At 39.2% G+C, this 20,395-nt stretch overlaps 1 protein-coding gene across 2 annotated transcripts in view; it reads left to right on the top strand.

Annotated features, from left to right (window-relative positions):
* Positions 1 to 260: 260 nt before the first annotated feature.
* ITGB6 (integrin subunit beta 6) overlaps positions 261 to 20,395 on the top strand; it is a 73,080-nt gene continuing 52,945 nt past the window's right edge. For both annotated transcript variants that reach the window (XM_062199926.1, XM_062199919.1), the window contains exons 1-6: positions 261 to 330; positions 1,044 to 1,123; positions 3,416 to 3,620; positions 4,263 to 4,509; positions 16,442 to 16,607; positions 18,141 to 18,302. In XM_062199926.1, coding sequence (XP_062055910.1) covers positions 270 to 330; positions 1,044 to 1,123; positions 3,416 to 3,620; positions 4,263 to 4,509; positions 16,442 to 16,607; positions 18,141 to 18,302 — 921 coding nt within the window. In that variant the 5' untranslated portion in view covers positions 261 to 269. The remainder of the gene's footprint in view (positions 331 to 1,043; positions 1,124 to 3,415; positions 3,621 to 4,262; positions 4,510 to 16,441; positions 16,608 to 18,140; positions 18,303 to 20,395) is intronic.

Genomic DNA, 20,395 nt, shown 5'->3' with positions numbered 1-20,395 from the left:
CCTTATAAGGAGAACAAGGAAGTAAATCATGTTGAAGTTGCTTTCAAACACAGCTTTTCTTCTTTACCTGTCCAGGTAGCCTCTGTTTTCATTTCAGTCTTAATGAAAACTTCTTAACTTACATCTCAAGTTTCTTTTCAAAGCAGCGTAAGTAGTATTTAAATTTTGCACTTCAAGAAAGAAAGACTTTCACCGATATTCCGCTTTAGTCTTGTAACGTGGAAGGTAATTCATTTTTTAATCTGTCTGCACAGCGAGAACTGAAGCGAATGGGGATTGAACTGCTTTGCCTGTTCTTTCTATTTCTGGGAAGGAATGAGTGCGTACAAGGTAAGACCTGAGTTCTCTGCAATGTTGCTTTCGTGGTGTGCTTGACAAACCTGTCATTTGGCTCAGAAACGAGATCAGAAGTCATTTTTTATTTGATCTGTTTGACTGCTCTTTTGCCACCGAGAGAACACTTTAACAAATTGCAGGCAAACACCGAGCTGTTCCCACAGTGAATGCTCCAGGCTTAAGGTAAATAAATACAAAGGCTGCATAGGCATTTTAATGAGGAGAATTAAACAGCATTACTGCACAATGAGACTTCTCAAAGCCACCGTGACAACCATTTTGGAAACGTTTCTAGTTTATTGTACAAGCCTTTTCACTTAAGAGTAATCTTGCGGGACAAAAAGGATTTATTTCAAAAGCCGAAATATCATGTTTAAGAGTGAAGTGCGTTTTATGAGTGTAAATAATTTTAAAAATTTATGTGTCATAGAGTGAATAAAAATAATTAGTATTCTGTACTTGTGAATGCTTATATATTTACATACTATAAGAAAAAAGAATATTTTTTCTCCTATAAGACATAGTTTCAATGGGATAGATATAAAATATAAACTCTCACGTGAATTGCTAATATTTGGGAACTGATCTGTAAAGACTGAAACAGACTTTGTTATGGTTTTATTCAAATAATTTAAGAGGGGTAAGTCTCATAAACAAAATGAATGAAAGTGTTCTTAACCCCTTGTTTCTTGCTGGGTGGAACACAGGTGGCTGTGCCCTGGGAGGTGCAGAGACCTGTGAGGACTGCCTGCTCCTTGGACCGCAGTGCTCCTGGTGTTCTCAGGAGGTAAGACAACCGACCTCAACCTGTTTTTAAAAATTATAGTTACACATATGTTAATTTCCTCAGGGATGGCTCTGCTAATGTCCTGCCTATTGGAGGATTATATGGGAAAAGCAAATCAAGAAAGGACAATATAAGCATTGGTGGTTCAAAATGGCATTCATACAATCACTTTGAAAACCTATTTGTGGAAGGGGTGGATGTCATGTTATTTTGAAAAGGGACTTAACTCAGAATTCTTTATTTAAAAGAGGTTCCTCCTATTATTTTAAAGCCATTTCTAACTGATTATATCTTATAGTGAAACCCTCTAAATAATCAGAAATGATGGAGGTGATATTTTCTAAAGTCAAACACATTTGACATCAGTACTATATATAATATTATATATTATTGCATTCCATCTCATAAGCAAGATCCTTCCTGAACCATTGCTAAGTTCGAAGAGAAGTGTTTGGGGTAAGCATTACTGTTCAGATATGGTCTACTTCTTTTAAAAATTACATTTTCACAACCTGAGTGACTATATCACACAGATAACAAAGCCCCAAACAGCCATTCCTTATCTGGTCAAACTGAAAACTATGTGAATGTAGTTTGAAGTTGATTGGGAAATATATAACAAGACATCCAAAGTCACTGCCTGTCCCGTTACCCCATAGAGCAATTTGTCAATGATTCATGGAAGAGGGATATGCATTAGCTTTCTGGATCTTAAAACAAGTCTCTGCCCACTGGATCTCATAAACAGAATTGAAACATAAATCAAACCATACAAATGCCAAGTTCAGCAAGAGCTGAGTAGCATGCTCAATGGGAAACAAAGCTAGACCTGGCTCCTACCACACCAATGCCTTGACTGCCGGGGCTGCAGAATTCAAGGAAAGTGTGCTTTTGTGAGCTCATATATCAAAAGCAATATATTAAAACATACAATGAGGACAAAATTCACATCTGAGGGGATATTGACTCCCTTAAAAAGACAGAATGGAGTCAAAGACATAATACGAATCAGCCTAGAATTTTATTTAAGTGCACTGTTTTAGCATTCATTTAAGAGAGGGTCCTGTGTTATCATGGAGAGCTTTACTTGCAGATGACACTTGAGAGTCAAATTATGATCAAAATTTAGGTCAGATTATTGTAAGAAGTCACTCTAAGAGTCAAAGTAGCTATCAGCATATTAACTGAGATAACTGGAGCAAAAAGCAGATTAAGTCTGTTTATAGCAGATAGAAAGTAAATTCCTTGGTTAACATCACCTCTGATCCTTTGGTAAAGGCTGTGAGTGCAAGGTCACTGTGGTGAGGGGGAGTCTCAGGCCTTGAGCAGCCATTGTTGGCCTCTGTGACACCCTGGGAAGTTGGAATTCGCCATGCCTGCCCCAGAGCCTCAAATATGCATAGGCAAAGACCAATAAATAAGTAGTAGTCTCACAAATCAATTTTAGAAGAGATGTTACTTTTCTACTCAGTGAACAGCAAGAGTAGCTTAGAATTCTAAAGGGTAAGGAAAAAAAACAGACACATTGGTTTGGTTCTCTCTAAGCGTGAGAATCCAAGTTCAACTTTGCCTTCTGCCAATCCTAGGGCAGCCCTGGTTATCAGATAAGACAGCATTTATCCCCCAGCTCCAGCTCCAGCTCCGTGGTCTGGGTATCGCAGAGTTGCAATGGCCATATCTCTGCTGGGAGACACAGTATCTCACTGCTCCTGCTATCCAGGTGGATCAAAAGGGGCCTGGGAAACCCCTGAGTCCTACCTAGGAAACGAGACTTTAAAACCATCTTCTCTTTTACTTCCCGTCCGTACTTCCAGAACACTTTATGACTTTGAGTTTAAAGCCCCCAAGAAGTCAGTTGTCGTGAAGTAATACTGTCACATGAGGGTAGCGCGCCAAAGACCCAAACTGGTACAGAGAGCTCGACAGGGAGATGTCCCAATCCCTGCCGTAAAGGAACACGCAGAACGTCTCTTTGTCACTAGCTTTTGTAGCAGGCACACTAGAGAGCTTGGATAGTCTCAGAATCCCAGTGACCCACAGATTGTCCTGAACAGACGCATTCACAGGGTGACACCAACTCTAGGAACCCAGTGATCAAGGATCTGACTCCACTTTTACTCCCAATTTTACTGGCATACTTCTCTGGGTATTCAGCCATAACTTCACTTTGGACCTATAAGCAATGTCAGTCATGGGAGGATATGATAGTACGGCAAGATGCATAACCAGCATATCAAAATATGTAGTTGCTGGAATTCTTTTTCTCTTTACTGTATTTTTTTTCTTTTTTAGAACTTTACCCATCCATCTGGAGTTGGTGAAAGGTGTGATACCCCGGCAAATCTTTTAGCTAAAGGATGTCAATTAAGCTTCATTGAAAACCCTGTCTCCCAAGTAGAAATACTTAAAAACAAGCCTCTCAGTGTAGGCAGACAGCAAAATAGCTCTGACATCGTTCAGATTGCACCTCAAAGCTTGATTCTTAAATTGAGACCAGGTATGTTATAACAGAAGAAAGGGGACCTCTATTCTGTGTTGGCTCATGTAAATCAATCTAATGTCTTCTGTGGTAATACTTGCTGCTATTACACCAACATATCTTGTACCATATTACACACCATTGATTATTATCACACAAATTTCTTATTCTTAGGAAAACATAAAATTGCTTGGTTAACTTTTTTTTTTAAATTCACAATGGCCATTTGCACCCAAATATGTTACTAAAGAAGTCTTCTCTAGTGGGAACCATTTGAATTACTGAAGTGTTGTTAAGGCTTGCCTTACTTTCCTCAAGAGCTGTAATGTAGATTTTAACTCCCTCTTATTTGGTTCTCTTTTTCTCAAACGACACACAAAAAAATTCAGCTTATCTCCCATCTAAATGGATGCTAGTTCTCCCAAGGAGATATAAAATGTCCTAACTTATACCTCCTTCAGGTATGCTAAACTCACTGCTGAAATATTGTCAGCGGCTCATTCATGTCTAAACTTCTTCATGCTGTTCGTGAAAGTGCATGGATTTTTTCAGTAAGTTCTAATTGAAATGAGACAGCCAGCTGACCCAGGGATTGGTTAGTCACAAATATATATCTCAGTGGGTTTTTATGGATTTGCTTTTCCTGCTGGGGCCTTGCAGGTGGTGAGCAGACTCTGCAGGTGCAGGTACGCCAGACTGAGGATTACCCAGTGGACTTATATTACCTCATGGATCTCTCTGCCTCCATGGACGACGACCTCAACACAATCAAAGAGCTGGGCTCCCTGCTTTCCAAGGAGATGTCTAAATTAACCAGCAACTTTAGACTGGGCTTTGGCTCTTTTGTGGAAAAGCCCGTCTCTCCCTTTATGAAAACAACACCCGAGGAGATCGCCAACCCTTGCAGGTAAGTAAACGATTCCTTGGCATCTCTGTGCACTGATTTTCTGCAGAGATACCCTGCTCTGAGGGCACTCGCCAGGAACTTGCTACCTCCCTGGCATTTCCCTCAGCTGTTTGGGTCTCAGCAGTTCTTTGCAGCCAAGATGGGGTCATTTTAACTCTATGGCTCTGCCCTTGTGTTCTCCTAGGATCTGCAGTGTCTGCCTCTGTGCTGGCTACAATGGGCCAAACCAGGGTTTTCCTTCCATAGACCAGGGAACCCAGTCTTTTGCTGTCGGTTCACTGGATTGTGCCCAGCCCCCAAGCCCTTAGATACTTCCTGTATTTAATGACTGTGCTTTCTGAGGCTATTTGACAGTAACCTACACTTTCTCATTGTCTGTCTCCACTGTCTGACTTCTGCCAAAATAATAATTGTTGCAGCTTTCTCTGACGTACTTTGGGAAATGTGGGTTCTCTTATTGCTTAGACAAGGGCTTTGCAGCCTTCACCACTATTAAATTCAAAAGGAAATGAGGCACTTGCTCCATTATAACATGCTATAATCAGCTATTAACACCATGTATTATGCAGGTGATGGTTGAGGTAAATTGCTTTGTGATGGCTTACCTGTACATCAGTGATATGTTCAAAATCAAATTATTTAATAATGTTCTATTGAAAAAGAACTACCATTTGTTCTGTGCCAGACCCTGTGCTCAAGGCTCTACATAAGATGGCCTCATTCAGCCTTCACTGTCACAGCAGGCTAAAGCAGGTTTCATGAACCCTATATTCAGAGGTAGCAACAAAAGTTCTGAGAGGTTAGTAATATGTGCAAGGCCGCATGACTCTCCAGTGATCTGTATTGAGATTTGGCTTGATCCAAAACCAAGCCTGGTATGTGCGAAGTGTATAGGAAATGATTTTCCAAATACATGCTAGCTTTTCATAATTTTATAAGCCAAAGGCATCCACCTGTATAATAAAAAAATAAAGTTGTAACAATGTCTTTTAAAAATATTTCAGGGCAGTTCCCAACCATAATCTAGCATAACTGAAAATAACTAAGAAAGGAATTTATCCCTGATTCTAACTCTGAGGGGTTGTGTTTAGTTACAAGTGGCTTAGAGAGATGTTTTTCTCTCATTTACATCAAACAAGTCCACAGAAAGGCAATTTAGGACTAGCAATTCAGCAGTCTTCCTGGACCATAAAGATAAAATCTAAGTGCCAACAACAGGCGGGGCCCTTTCTACCACTCAAATTTTATCTTTATGATCCAAGAAGTCTACTGGGGTGCTATTATCACTTCTTCATTCCTGGCAGGAAGAAAGGAGGAAAGGGGAGATGAGACAGACCAAAAAAGGGGCACCATCTTTCTCCCCCTCATGAACTTTTTTGATGTTATAATTGACAAGCCCTAAAGTGCACACAGAAGTGTTGAGTTTGATGAGTTTTGGCAATTGAACACACCAATGTAATCCACACTCAACACGTGATGTCCAATGTTTCCTCACCTCAGAAACCTCCCTCATGCCCCATGACAGTCAGTTCTACTTCTTCAGAGGCAACTATGTTCTGCTTTCTATAATTAAGACTGAATTTACGTACTCTAGGATTTCACATAAATGGAGTAATACAGTGTGTAATACCTTGTGTCTGATTTTTGCTCAGCATAATATTTTTTGTATTTATTCATGATTATGTCTGTATCAAGAGTTTGTCCCTTTTTGTTTTAATTGATACTCTATTGTATGGATTTACTACATTCTGTTTTTTCATTCTTCCATTGATGGACATTTGGGTGTTTTCTGTTTTTTGCTATCATGAATAATGCTGCCATGATCATTTGCATATAAGTCTCCATACAAAAATGTTTTTAATTTCTCTTACATAGATACCTAGACTGGAACTGCTGAATTGTATATGTCCTTTTCATTTTTTTTAAGATTTTGCTTATTTAAAGATTTATTTATTTATTTATTTGAAAGTCAGATAACACAGAAAGAGCAGGGGCAAAGAGAGAAAGAGAGAGAGGTCTTCCATCCGATGGTTCACTCCGAAACTGGCTGCAATGGCCAGAGCTGTGCCGATCCAAAGCCAGGAGCCAGGAGCTTCCTCCAGGTCTCCCATGTGGGTGCACGGGCCTAAGGACTTGGGCCATCTTCCACTGCTTTCCCAGGCCATAGCAGAGAGCTGTTAGAAGTGGAGCAGCCGGGTCTTGAACCGGAGCCCATATGGGATGCTGGTGCTTCAGGCTAGGGCGTTAACCCTCTGTGCCATAGCGCTGGCCCCTCTAAGAATTTTTTTTAAATATAGTCTGGATATAAATTCTTTGTCAAATATGTTTTACAAATGTTTTCTTCCAGTTTATTTCTTGTATTTTTATTTTGTTAGCAATGTTTTTTATCAAGTAAAAGTTTTTAATTTTGATAAGGTACAATTTATAAATGTTTTATTTTATGCTTAGTAAATTTGTTGTTTTAAAGAGTTTTTGCTTACCCTAAGGTCACAAAGATCTCTCCTATGATTTCTTCTAGAATTTTATGGTTAATGCTGTTACATTTAGGCCAATGATTTCATTGGCTTTGTATTTGGAGTAAGGGGAAAAAATTATCTAGGCTAATTTTCTGTTCCAATATAGCTATCTAGGTGTTCTAGTACTATTTGTCAAGGAAGAATTTCCTTCCAACATTGAATTATCTAGATGTCTTTGTTAAAAAGCAATTGAGTGTTTACACGTGAGTCTAATTCTGGACATTCTGTCCTATCTCACTGATCTGATGAATATACCCATGTAACTACTACTACCTCCCTGTTTTGCTTACTGTTGCTTTACAAAAATCCTGCAATCTTGTTCTTTGTGTTGGGTATCCTCGATCCTTTGCATTTCTATATAAATTTTAGAGTCACCTTGTCAATTTCTTCTAAAAATAAGCTGATATTTTGATTATGAGTTCATTGAAACTGAAGACCAATTTGGGGAGATTGGGCATCTTGAACATATTGAACCTTCAATTTATTTCACATGACAGGTATCTTCATTTAGTTAGACCTCATTTAATTTCTCCAATTGATATTTTATTGTTTCCAAAGAAGAGTTCTAGTGTATATTTTTCCCCTTATTCCTAGGGATTTTTAAAATTTCATTTTCCAAAGGCTTGTTGATAACATGAAAAATGTAATTGATTTTATGTTTGCTTTGTATTCTGCAAACTCAAAAAAATTCTCATTAATTCTAGTCTGATTTTTGTAGACTCCTGGCTGTTTTCTATGTACAAAATCATGCTATCTGTGAATAACAACCTCCTTCTCTTCAATATCTATGCCTATTTTTCTTGGTTGCCTCATTGTGCTGGCTAGGACCTCCAGTGTAATTTTAAATAGAAGTGGTGAGAGAGGACAGCCTTGTTGTGTTCATGATATTATGTTCACTACTCTTCAATCCTCACCATTAATTTATATTGTTAGCTGGTGTTTTTTTTTTTTTTAATTTCCTTTGTAAGATCAAGGAAGTTGCCTTCTATTCCTTATTTTGTTAAAGGTTTTTTTAAAATTATTAATGGATATTGAATTCTATTTCCCCAGTTCAAGCAGTTTTGCCAGAAAGTTTACCCAGAGTCTTAGACTTGATTCTTATTGCCATTGCCCCAAACTAAGTTACACCTGACTGCAGCTAGTGGCAAAGAAAATACACGCCGCTCCAAAATTCAGGATTTGTGAGTAAGGAAGGAAGGCAGATACTAGAGAGGTCTCCAGCAGTTTCTACAACACTGAACACAGATTTCCATCAAGTGTTTTAAGACTTGTACCCTTGAAAATACTGTATAATAAATAATAAGGTTTGATTATTAACTATTATTTGATTAATTTGTAAAAGGAAATAAGCTTAGTTCTTTTCTTTTTTAAAATATGATCCTCCCCTAAGGGAGTTTCTTTCTTTCTTTTTTTTTTAAGATTTATTTACTTATTTGAAGGCAGAGTTAGAGAGAGGCAGAGGCAAAGAGAGAGAGAGAGAGAGAGAGAGAGAGAGAGGTCTTCCATTCTCTGGCTCACTTCCCAGATGGCCACAATGGCCGGAGCTGCACCAATCCAAAGCCAGGGGCCAGGAGCTTCCTCTGGGTCCCACGCAAGGGTGCAAGGGCCCAAGCACTTGGACCATCTTCTACTGCTTTTCCAGGCCTTAGCAGAGAGTTGGATAGGAAGAGGAGCAGCTGGGACTTGAGCAGGCACCCATATGGAATGCTGGCACTGCAGGCGGCAGCTTTACCTGCTATACCACAGCGCCAGCACCTAAGCTTGGTTCTAACAACCTCTTTATTATCTGATATAAAAGCAGTTTTAAGGTTTCTTGATCTTTTTAAAATAATAAATAGTGTACCTGTCTAAAATGCATATTTATTACTTTGACATAGTATGTGTCCTTCTCCTGCAATGAACTTCAGTATGAAGACAAGAACAATTCCATCTAGAATGACAAAGTGCTACCTCTGCCTCAGGGTGTGTTTAAAATCATCCTTCCTGTTACAGGTACAGATAAGATGCAGTGCAATAACTCCATGGGAGACAATCAGTAGAGAAGGTTATCAGGAAAAAAAAAATTAAAATGAACAAGGTTGGAAAGCTTTGCAAAATTGGCAGCCCAGCATCTTGGCTTAATGGTGAGACTCTGTCCTTAATCAAATTTTAGGAAGTAAATCAGTAGATGGAAGATCTCTCTCTCTCTCTCTGTTTTAAATGATAATAAGCTTATTAATCAGGATTCTAGAAAATGAAAGCAGTATGGCTCTTATTTCGCTGTCTGTCATTCATTCATTCATTGGCTCAACACTAATTTACTGAGCAGCAACTATGTACCAAGCATTGGTAGCACAAACAGAAAGATCTGGTCCGCGTTCTCAAAGGAGCAGCAGTTTTCTGGGGGAGCCAGCACATGCCATGGCAAGGGGGTGAGTCCCAAGGGGCTTCAGAGGCAGCCCTGGGTCAGGCAGCCCTGATTCATCTGGGCACTCATCATGCACCTGCGGGTGGATTAGTTCACCCCTCAAGTGTGCAGTTGCTTCCTTTATGCTTTTGGAATATCTAGACTGATCACACAGAGTAACCGTGAGGATTGGCTGAGACAAGGAACAGGAACATCGAGCACTGGGCCTGACCATGAATGATGAGCTCTCAGTAAACCGTAGGTGCATAGCAGCAACAGAGTGTGCGTGCGGAGAGCAGAGCGTGGCACAGGGTGCAGCATGCGGGGACCCAAAGGAAGATCACGTAGTTGATCTCTTGGAGGCTCAGTAAATGCTATTTCCAAGAGTGCTCCTTTCATTCTTGCTGGCAAAATTTACCTTCAGAGTTGCTAAATCGCAAGGTTTATTTTTGTTGTTTTTTTTGTTTTTTTGGTTTTTTTTTTCTGCATGGTTATGTTTTCCTTTCCCCTGTCTGCCCTAATTCTCTCAGTTTCTCTGTCCAGATAGCACCACTCCTCCCACACAAGCACACACCGATCAAACTAAACCCCAAAAGTCAATCTTTTGATCGAACTAAACTTTATAATTATAACATAAAACCGTCTGTATTAGGAAGACAGTGAGAAGTCAGAGGGAAGAGCCACGGAATTTTTGTGACCTGGGTTTAAATCATAATCTTGGGCAAACAACTGGTTCTTTGAGCTCAGTCTCTTTCCCTATAAATGGTCATGATAGTGACCACCTCGTCCCCAGGGAAATCACAAAAGATGAATGACTCAGGATATACTAGAAATTCAAAAAAAGTATTAGTTTTCTTCTTTCTCTCACTAACACTTACTAATGTTTCCCTAGTTGCTGGAATCCAGGGGTCCTGAAGCACTTCACATCTCAAGCCTGCCTTACACCTAAAATTAAGCTCTGTTTACATGAGTTATACTCAAGTATAACTGTCAATAATCACCGTATTAGACAGAAAAGCTGAAAGCAAATGGAAACATCTGTTGATTCATCTAGTAATTAAAATCAAAAACCCATTGCATACGACTATAACATGCTTTTAATGAAAAATAACTGTTTTCTAAACAAAACACAACTTAGAAAGTCTTCTGTTCTAAAATAGGGTTGCACTCACATTTTCACATTTTTATAAATCTTTTAAGCATCTGCTTTAATAGAACATAACTGGATCTTGTATCTGCTTCTGCACTTAAATCCGTTGCAATCATTTTTATTTGAATTCCATGAGGAAAGTCAAACCTCACATAGAAATTTAGTTGGAAAAAAGAGAAGCATCTAATAGCTTTTTCCAATGACTAAGGACATTCTTCTTTGATATTACACTAAAACAAGACAGGTAAAAGTCAGCTTTAATGTGGAATGGAAAACGATATCAATGAATGCTTCATACTCTGTTACCTTAACATCCATCGCCCTGTCTGTGTATGCCTCTTTTACCAGTGTTTGATTTTGTAATATGATGCTTTGGTCATTTGGAAAATATCAGCTCACAATTCAGAATGTCCAAATTCCATGATCCAATATTAAAAGCTCAGATTTATCAATATCACCACCAATCTCATCAGAAAAGTCGAAGTATTGGGAAGTACTGGGCATATTGTTAATTGCGTGAGGAGCAGATGAAAATTTTCCAAAGTTATAATTTTGAGTCACCTTGAACTCTATCATTGGCAGCAAACACTGGTAGGTGTTTACCTTGAATGACAGTCTCACTTTGTTCACGTGGAAGAACACGTATGCCCAATACTTAAGCCGGAATAATAGTATGGCTGTCAATCATTCTTTCGTATTAAAATGGTGCTTTGTGAAAGAACCAGGTCAGCCCAAGCAATCACATGAATGCTTTTTTCTCTATCAACTTTGTACTTTGGTGTGTGACACAAATGTTCCGTGTATTTTTCCCATGCATGGGAAAAAAAAAATCCATGCATTCAAAGATGCAAACTTAATACAATTAATGACGTTTACTGCTTCATCAAGGATAATCAAGTGAAACTAGAATTTGTGTTTATTATGGTGAATTCTGGCTGATAAACAAAGAAGAGGACAACGTGTACAGTTTTGCGCTAGTACAGTTTAGAACTCCTGTTTGGTTTGTGCTGAAGCACCAACAATTTCACTCACTGCAGCTTTTGTATGGTTAGTGCAAGCGACAAGGGAAAGGACAGCTTAGCATTGCTGTGGAATAATTTGGACTTCAAGGCCTCCAGTGAGGTCTCAGACTCCCACAAGTCTGCACCACACCCTAAAAACCACCCTTTTAATCTAATCTCTAACACCTTTGGAACAGCTGGTTTCTTTTCTTTTTTTTAAACTGTGTTTTATTTTATTAAGATAAACAAATTTCATGTATTTCACATACGTAGTTTAAGGAGCACAGTGATACTTCCCACCCTCTCCTCCTTCCCACCCATGCTCTCACACTTCTCCTCCTTCCTCTCTTATTCTGTCTCTTGATTTTTTTTCTTTTTCTTTTTTATTTCATAAATGTGAATTTACAAAGTGCAACTTTTGTATTGTTGTGGCTTCCCCCCCCCAACTTCCCTCCCTCCCGTGGCCCTCCCCTCTCCCTCTCCCATCCGCCTTTTATCGAGTTTCATTTTCAATTACCTTCATATACTGAAGATTAACTTAGTATATACTAAGCAAGGATTTCAACAGGCTGCACTCACACAACCACACAAGGTATAGGGTATTGTTCAACTAGTAGTGTTTTTACGTTTCATAGTAAAACACATTAAGGACAGAGATCCTACGTGGGGAGCATGTACCCAGTGACTCCCGTTGTTGATTTAACAATTGGCACTCTTATTTGTGACGTCAGCAATCACTCGAGACTCTTGCTATGAGCTGTCTAGGCTATGGAAACCCCTTGAGTTCACCGACTCTGAACTTGTTTAGTCAAGGCCTTATCACAGTGGAGGTTCCTTCCTCCCTTCAGAGAAAGGCGCCTCTCTCCTTGATGGCCTATTCCTTCTGCTGGGGTCTTGTTCACCAGGATCTTTCATTTAGATTGTTTTTTGCCGCCATGTCATGGCTTTCCATGCCTGTGAGACTCTCATGGACCTTTTAGCCAGATCCGAATGTCCCAAGGGTTGATTCTGAGGCAGGAGTGCTGTTTTGGGCATTTGCCATTCTATGAGTCTGCTGGAATAGCTGGTTTATTTTCATTGCACAGGGAGTCACTAAAAATTGATTTCACCCTGGAAGAATGCTGAAAGTGTTTTACATTTTTACTGCTGTCCAAGACACAGAAACAAGCAAAAATGTTTTCTTTGTTTTATATTTTTACATGAGTTGTAACATGCCTTTAAAAATATTTAATAGAACAAAAATTAAATTTTATTCTTCTCTCAAACATTTTGAGGAATTTTCTTAAAACACCTTTCCACATACGCTGTGGTGTTTGTTTAGATTTCAAGGCCAACAGTAAGGGATTCACTGTAGTTCTGCAAAAGAAGAAACTGGACATCAAATGCTAAAGTGGATTTCCTGCATGTACACATAACAATATGAGTAAACTATAGTTTTTTTTTTATTGCAACTAGTAAGTTCATGTGAAAACACAGACATAAAGAAGAAAATGGAAATCATTTCTAACCCCACTCAGAAGAAGATGATGTTAGCTTTTGGTCTATATCAGTATAGCTTTATTTTATAGATTTTTTTCAAAATTATAACAAAAACTGAAAATGATATTCCTTTATATTTTGTTTTCTAATTATCCCAAATTTTAAATGCAAACCTATTGTCTAGGGACTCAAAATCAAGTCATTTGGTGAGAAACATCTACTTCCTTCCATTGCTATACCAAGAAAGCATCAACCAAAGATAAGCATGTGTTAGAAAAAGGACTGTGACTAAAACAGGGGCTGTCTCCACTCAAAATTCCTCCTATGACCCATCTCAGACATTTTGCTTTGTTCTAGCTATGGGCTTCCATCAGATGTTTATTATAATTTCATATCCCATTGAGTTATATTAATATAATTATAATTATCTTATTTACAGATGCAAATTTCTTACAAAAGATAGATAGTTCTTTAGCTCTGTGTTATTCTGGTACAATGTGAACCAATAGTCCTGAATAAAAGATAGAACAATTTCCAAGAATATTTGGAACCCAAGGACAATGGCACACTGAATGCAGTTGTATACTTTTTATCTCATATACTCTTCCCAGCAACTTTGTGAAATAGGTATTATTGCTATGCCCATTTTATGTATGAGGCCACTGAGACCCAACAGTGTTAATTCACTTGCCCAAGGACAGATAACATTCAGTCCCTCTATTCTAAATATAACACATTTCTACCACTCTACATCTACTTCAAGCTCTTTAGGGCTAATTGGAACAAATGCAAAATCATTGCCTTTATTAGGCTATTTTTAAAAAGCATTAGACTTCTTCCTCCTATTACACTTTAAAATAGCTCTCATATTTGAGGATGGGGGGAATTTGTATAAAATGTATTCAAGGTGCATATCCAAAAACATTGTAACCAAAACACATACTACAAAGACAAAATTAATATGCTGAGTTCATCAAATTAAATTAGAGAATAAAAATTATCCTAATAAGAAAATGAACAAAGGATATGAGCTGGCAATTGACAAAAATGGGAAGCATAAATCGGCAATAAATACAGACAACAGCTCAATATTAGTAGTAATAAAACAAAAATTAAAAATAACATTCAGATGCCATTTTAAACTAAGCAGCTGGCTCAGTTTTGTCTAAATGATGTAGTCTTAACCACTAATCTCAGAAATGGCAACCAATGCCAAATTTTGGCGAAGAAGTTTGTTAATACAGGTAAAATAGTAACTTAGTTGTCCTCATCAAAGAGTTTATGTTAAGCAAAGATATGGAGTACTTTGCACGGACGTATGGAGAGGGATCAGTATATTATTTAATTACAGAAAGATTTTCAAAATAATTTTCAGCAATAGAGAGATGATGAAAACTATGATACATCTCACAAGCATCAAAATGGGTATTTTAATTTTCACTTGCATACTTTTTATATGCAACCCAAATTTTCTTTAATGAACATACGTTATTATTTTAATTAGCAAAAACCATATGATTTCAGGGCTATCATCAGCCAAATCCATTATCTGTCCTCAGCTCTGTGCGAGACTCTGTGTGAAGTGAGTTATGTAAGAAACGACACTAATGTTTATTAAGCACTTACTCTGAAAAGCTCATTACACTGTGTGCTTTGCATATTTTATCTCATTCAAGCCTCACAATAACTGCACTATTAGATCCTATCTGTGGCTGGCTCTTTAGATTTTCAGTGAAACTTGATGTCTGACATTAAAAATTTCAGAATAAGATTGCCTTCTGAGAGTTATAGTTATGAATAATGAATCAGATAAGAAATATGAAAAGTGACCTGGAAGTGACAGGCTCGCTGCTGAGCTGACTACACCAGATAGCTGAACAGCTGAAAAACAGACAGTCTGGTGGGTTAGAAGATGGCAGAGAAAGAGGGGGTCATGCTGGCACAAGTGTGGGACACATCCATCCAGGAGCCTTAGGAAGGCACTGCCAGAGTTCCCGGACCTGCTGGCTGCCAGAGCTTCCGAAACTTCTGTTAGCTGGGGGAGTCAAGTGCAGGTAGAGGTTCAGGGGGTCTAGCTAAGGCCCCGAGCATGCATTCTGCAGGTGGCTGTCTTCGGACATCTTGGGGTGTGCCATTCAGGCACGAGTCCCCCAGCTCCCCCTGTTCTGAAACTTGGGGGGGGGGCATATTGGATTCTGACCTGACAGGAAGAAAATGACTACCATCACAGACACCAGCATTCTGGCCCCAGTGGGAGCATCATCACTCGGTGTGAAAGAATCCACAGCCATTCTGGTTACCATAGTCGCTTCTCATTATGCGGTAATCACAGTCCATAGACTCCAGGCGCTGAATTACCAGAAATTGAACCAATGCTCCTAAGTGAAGTGCAGGATTCTGCTCCTGCAAGCCTCTGCACACATCATTTTCATCAACCAGTCAAGATACAGCCTTGTTTTGTATGTTTCTGGTTGTAGATAACCTTATAGACAGATATTGTCCTTTCATTAACATTGGACACTCAGACAAGAGCACTACATATCATGCCTGAACAAAGCTTACCCCACCTGTATTTTCTCCATAAGGCATATCACAGACTTCTTAGGGACACTAAAGAGCACTTCAGCATTATCCTTGGGCAACATTTTAATCAGTGAGATTATCAATAAAAAGCAGAAAAATGAGGGCCGGCATTATGGAGTCGGAGATAAAGACACCACCTGTGATGCCAGCATCCCCTACGGGCAACAGTTTATGTCCAGCTGCTCTACTTCTGATCCAGGTCCTTGCTTGATGGCCTGGGAAAAGTAGTGGAAGCTGGTTCAAGTATTTGGACCCCTGCCACCCATGTGGGGGACCTAGATGAAGCTTCTGGTTCTGGTAGAGTTAGATTCTAGAATCAAGAGCCCTAGTTTGATTTGTGGTTCCTTGGCAGGTAGGGCTGGGCATACAGGAGGGAGAAGAGAGGTTCCCCTCTTTCCTTGCTAAAAAGTGGCTCATACTTGGTGACAGCTTGAGGTATCAGAGTACAAAGTCATTGTTGTCATCATGTATACTTAATGATGGATTTTGTTTGGGAAGCAATAGAAGGTAGTAATTACACACACACAGGAGGGGGAGTCTGACCACCTGATTATCTGTTACCTGAACTGGAGCCAGGAAGTGATAGCTACTATGGTCTAAGTAAGTCATCTGTGAATAAGTGTTGCTAGTCCAGTCAACACCGAAAGGATGAGAGAGAGGTAATGACAATAACCTTAACAATGTGGTTCATGGCTAATTTACTGTGAGGTCCTTGGGAAAAATTAATCTTCATTTATGGAAATATTGCTAGGCTCTCAGATCTACTAACTGTGTGTACATCATATTTTACCCAGAATATTTTTGTCTTACTTTGCAGTAGTATACCATACTTCTGCTTACCTACATTTGGATTCAAGCACATTTTGCCATTGACCAATGATGCTGAAAGATTCAATGTAATTGTGAAGAATCAGAAAATTTCTGCTAATATTGACACACCCGAAGGTGGATTTGATGCAATTATGCAAGCTGCTGTGTGTAAGGTATGCTGCGCACAGCAATGTTTCATGCTGTGACATAAATTTCATCTCTTATTAACAAATCTACTTAGAAAAATGTAGTGAATTTTACTTTCCCTTCAATCACTATACTTCTAAATTTGTTATTTTTCTTAAAACACAAAACCCCAGGGCAAGCATTTGGCCTAGAGGTTAAGACACCCATGTCTCACACTTGAGTGCCTAGTTTGGATTCGAGGCTCAGGCTCCTGATTCCAACTTCCTCATAATGCAGCCCCCGGGAGGCAGCAGCTGATGATGCAAGTAACTGGGCTCCTGTCACCCACGTGGGAGACCTGGATTGAATCCCCAGGTCCCAACTTCGAAAATCTTCATGAAATCATTGTTGAGGCTGTTGTGAGCATTAGGGGAGTGACCAGCAAATGGGAGTACTATCTGTCTCTCTGCCTTTCAAATAAATAAATAGCTATTATGAAAAAAACCTGAATTTTAAATTCAACCAAATTGTAATGGAGACCAATTTTTATGGCTAATATTTGAATAGTCTAAAATTGTAATAGTGTTGGGAAAACTGTTGTGTAAGTAATTTTTAAAGACAAAAATTGGATTAATTTTTGGCTTATACATGGTAAAAAATAAAGAGAAGAACATTAATGAAAAAAGTTAAAATGCACGGAATTAGTATTATACAGATGATTATATATCTAATGTTTTGAACCAATGAAATAAACATCAGAAGTCATCCTATCTCTACAATATCACAGGAACCCTTGACTATCTAACAAGTATCCACAAGAATGATTTCCTTGTCTTTAAACAATAGCTCTTCATAGTTAATATCAGGAAACAGAGCAGAAGCTCTGAGAAGGTAGGGGGAGGGGCAAAGAATTAGAGGAGGAAGGAAAAGGATAAGGTGGGATGGAGCAGCCAGGATGAGCTTCTGCCCAACTAGTTCCTGGACTAATCTTAATTAAAGGGAGAGCTCTGCTAAGGCACAGACAGCAGACAATCTTAATTAGCAGGACCTTGGAGCCATCCTTTGATAAACAATTCTTATCCTTGTATTAGGTTTATAATTCTTGGATGACATCATCAGAAAGAGAAATCTATGCCTAAATGTTGGGCGACATTTTAATGAAACAAGCTTCCCTCGAGTTTATTTTGCATTGCATTCTGACTCACTTTGCTTCAGCTTGCATTTGGATTTATCTGCGACCTCCTTACCCCTTCTTCTCATTTTTTTGGTAATTGAAAGCTGGACCATAGAAATAATTAACTATGTAAAAGCTAAGATCAACTGAATACTGATTATAGTGGAGCAATTTTTTCTGAAGTGTAAATCATCTGAAAATGTTAGCTGGGAAAAAGCAAATGTCACAGAATTTCATGTTTTTAATATATTATTATCATCAACTCATATTAGATTAAAAAAAGGCTAAAATAGATAGAACAGCAATATTTTTTAAATAATCTGAATGTGTCCAAGCATAGTTGACCCACACTTAAGAAATACCTGCCTGTCCTCAGTGCAACTTGGATGCTTCTTTCTCACTGTAGGAAAAAATCGGTTGGCGGAACGACTCCCTCCACCTCCTGGTCTTTGTAAGTGATGCTGATTCTCATTTCGGAATGGACAGCAAACTGGCAGGCATTGTCATTCCTAACGACGGGCTCTGTCACTTGGACAGCAAGAATGAATACTCCATGTCAACAGTCTTGGTGTGTATAACCTGCACTGTGTGCTGTTTGGGGGGTCACGGGGAGGCAAACATTGCTGTAACATAACAAGGAATACACACTTGGGGAAAGTGGTGCACATATTCTAATCTGGAAAGAACAAATTGCTCCTTTCTCAATTTTCACCACATTAGAGGTTCCTCCCAGAGCCCAGGTGGGTGGTAAGGCTATGAGAACTTTGAATCTCCTCTGACTCATGCCATCCCAGAAACTCCAAAACTTCTCAGAGGGCATGGGGCCAGCAAATAGCAATGCAGGCAGCTCATTCTGTCTGAACCACAGCCCAAGAAGGATGGCCCAGAGCAGGACAGTAACACCGAAGGGCTGCCATCAATGGTGATCCTGAAATCATACCATGCTTCCATGCACAATGGGCTTCCATGGGAAACTAGCACTCAGGTACTGCTGGGTTGGTGCTCAGGAACATTTGGCTTGTTTTCTGTCATTTAAAAAATGCCAGTGACATTCCAAGAAAAAAGCCCATCTGACTTTTGTAAAACAAGGTATAAATTCCGAGCTCCCTGGCTGCCTGATCTCCTCCAGTTCTCAGTAGAACCCCAGGTAGCCAGGCTTTCCCTAACAGATTAGGAAGTCGCTGCACTGGTGCACATCTATTTCCTCTGTCTGGAACACCCACCCCTCCCACCTGCTGGGAAACTCTTAACTGTCCTTGAAAACCCCGTTCCGTCATTTGTCATTTCTGCCTCCAGAAAGCCTTCCTTGGCCTCCAACAGGCCCCGGTGCTTCCATGCATCGCTTCTTCACATACACCCATAGAGGTCCTCTTGAAAATCTCTGTGCGGGAATGTGCCAGTGACATCACCTGTGTTTCTCTACCGCACACCCCTCAGGGCCACACTGGTTGATCTGTTTCCTGATAGCACAGTGCATGGAGCTCAGTGGGTGTCCACTAGTGTTTGAAATAGAAATGAATTATGAAGCAGCAACCTGGGAAGGTCATATTATCCCTCACATTACACTTGGGAAAATAAAGTTCATAGAATTTGTGACTTCTTAAAATGACTCTCTTGTAGAAATACATATAGGAGGGAGAGAGAGACTCAAACTTCTTTTTTATTTATTTTTATTTTTTATTTCATAAATGTGAATTTACAAAGTGCAACTTTTGTATTGTTGTGGCTTCCCACCCCAACCTCTCTCCCTCCCATGGCCCTGCCCTCTCCCTCTCCCTCTCCCATCCCGCCCTTTATCGAGTTTCATTTTCAATTACCTTCATATACTGAAGATCAACTTAGTATATACTAAGCAAGGATTTCAACAGGCTGCACTCACACAACCACACAAGGTATAGGGTACTGTTCGACTAGTAGTGTTTTTACGTTTCATAGTAAAACACATTAAGGACAGAGATCCTACGTGGGGAGCATGTACCCAGTGACTCCCGTTGTTGATTTAACAATTGGCACTCTTATTTATGACGTCAGCAATAACCCGAGACTCTTGCTATGAGCTGTCTAGGCTATAGAAGCCCCTTGAGTTCACCGACTCTGAACTTGTTTAGTCAAGGCCATATGAGAGACTCAAACTTCTAATGCCAACTGGAAAAATTATTCCCTCAAACTCTAATAGTTTAAAAATTACTATCATTCCTTGACCTAAATTTCTAAGTTTCAACTAGAATATTTTCCCTTAGGTTTTCATCAGTAGTATTTTCCAAACATTAAGTTCTTTAATCACATAATCTGCCTTTTTGTATTACAACATCAGTAAGGATAGGCATATTTTGTCTTTTAATCAAAGAAGGGCAGGAAACTGTGAGAAATGGCTTGCTCTCTCATGATTTTTTTTTTTTTTTTTTTTTTTTTGGTTTGCAACTTGTCAAATATCCTGTAAAACACCTCTTGAAACCAGCAAGATCATGGAAGCCAACACTTCTACTGCCTAACGTGATCTTCCCATCTAGTAAACAAATCAGGGTTGCTACAAGTGGACAGAAGCCATGGACCCTTTCTGTGCCTCCCTGGATTCTTTGAGCACTTTCTATGTACTCGAAACTAGGCTAGATTCCAGGAGCCACCAAATATTAGGACAAGGTTCCTGGTCCTGAACTTACA

This window comes from Lepus europaeus, chromosome 1, assembly GCF_033115175.1.
Source record: "Lepus europaeus isolate LE1 chromosome 1, mLepTim1.pri, whole genome shotgun sequence".
NCBI lineage: Eukaryota > Metazoa > Chordata > Mammalia > Lagomorpha > Leporidae > Lepus > Lepus europaeus.
Note: the sequence above shows the minus strand (reverse complement) of the source record. Positions and strands in the feature narration are given on the sequence as shown.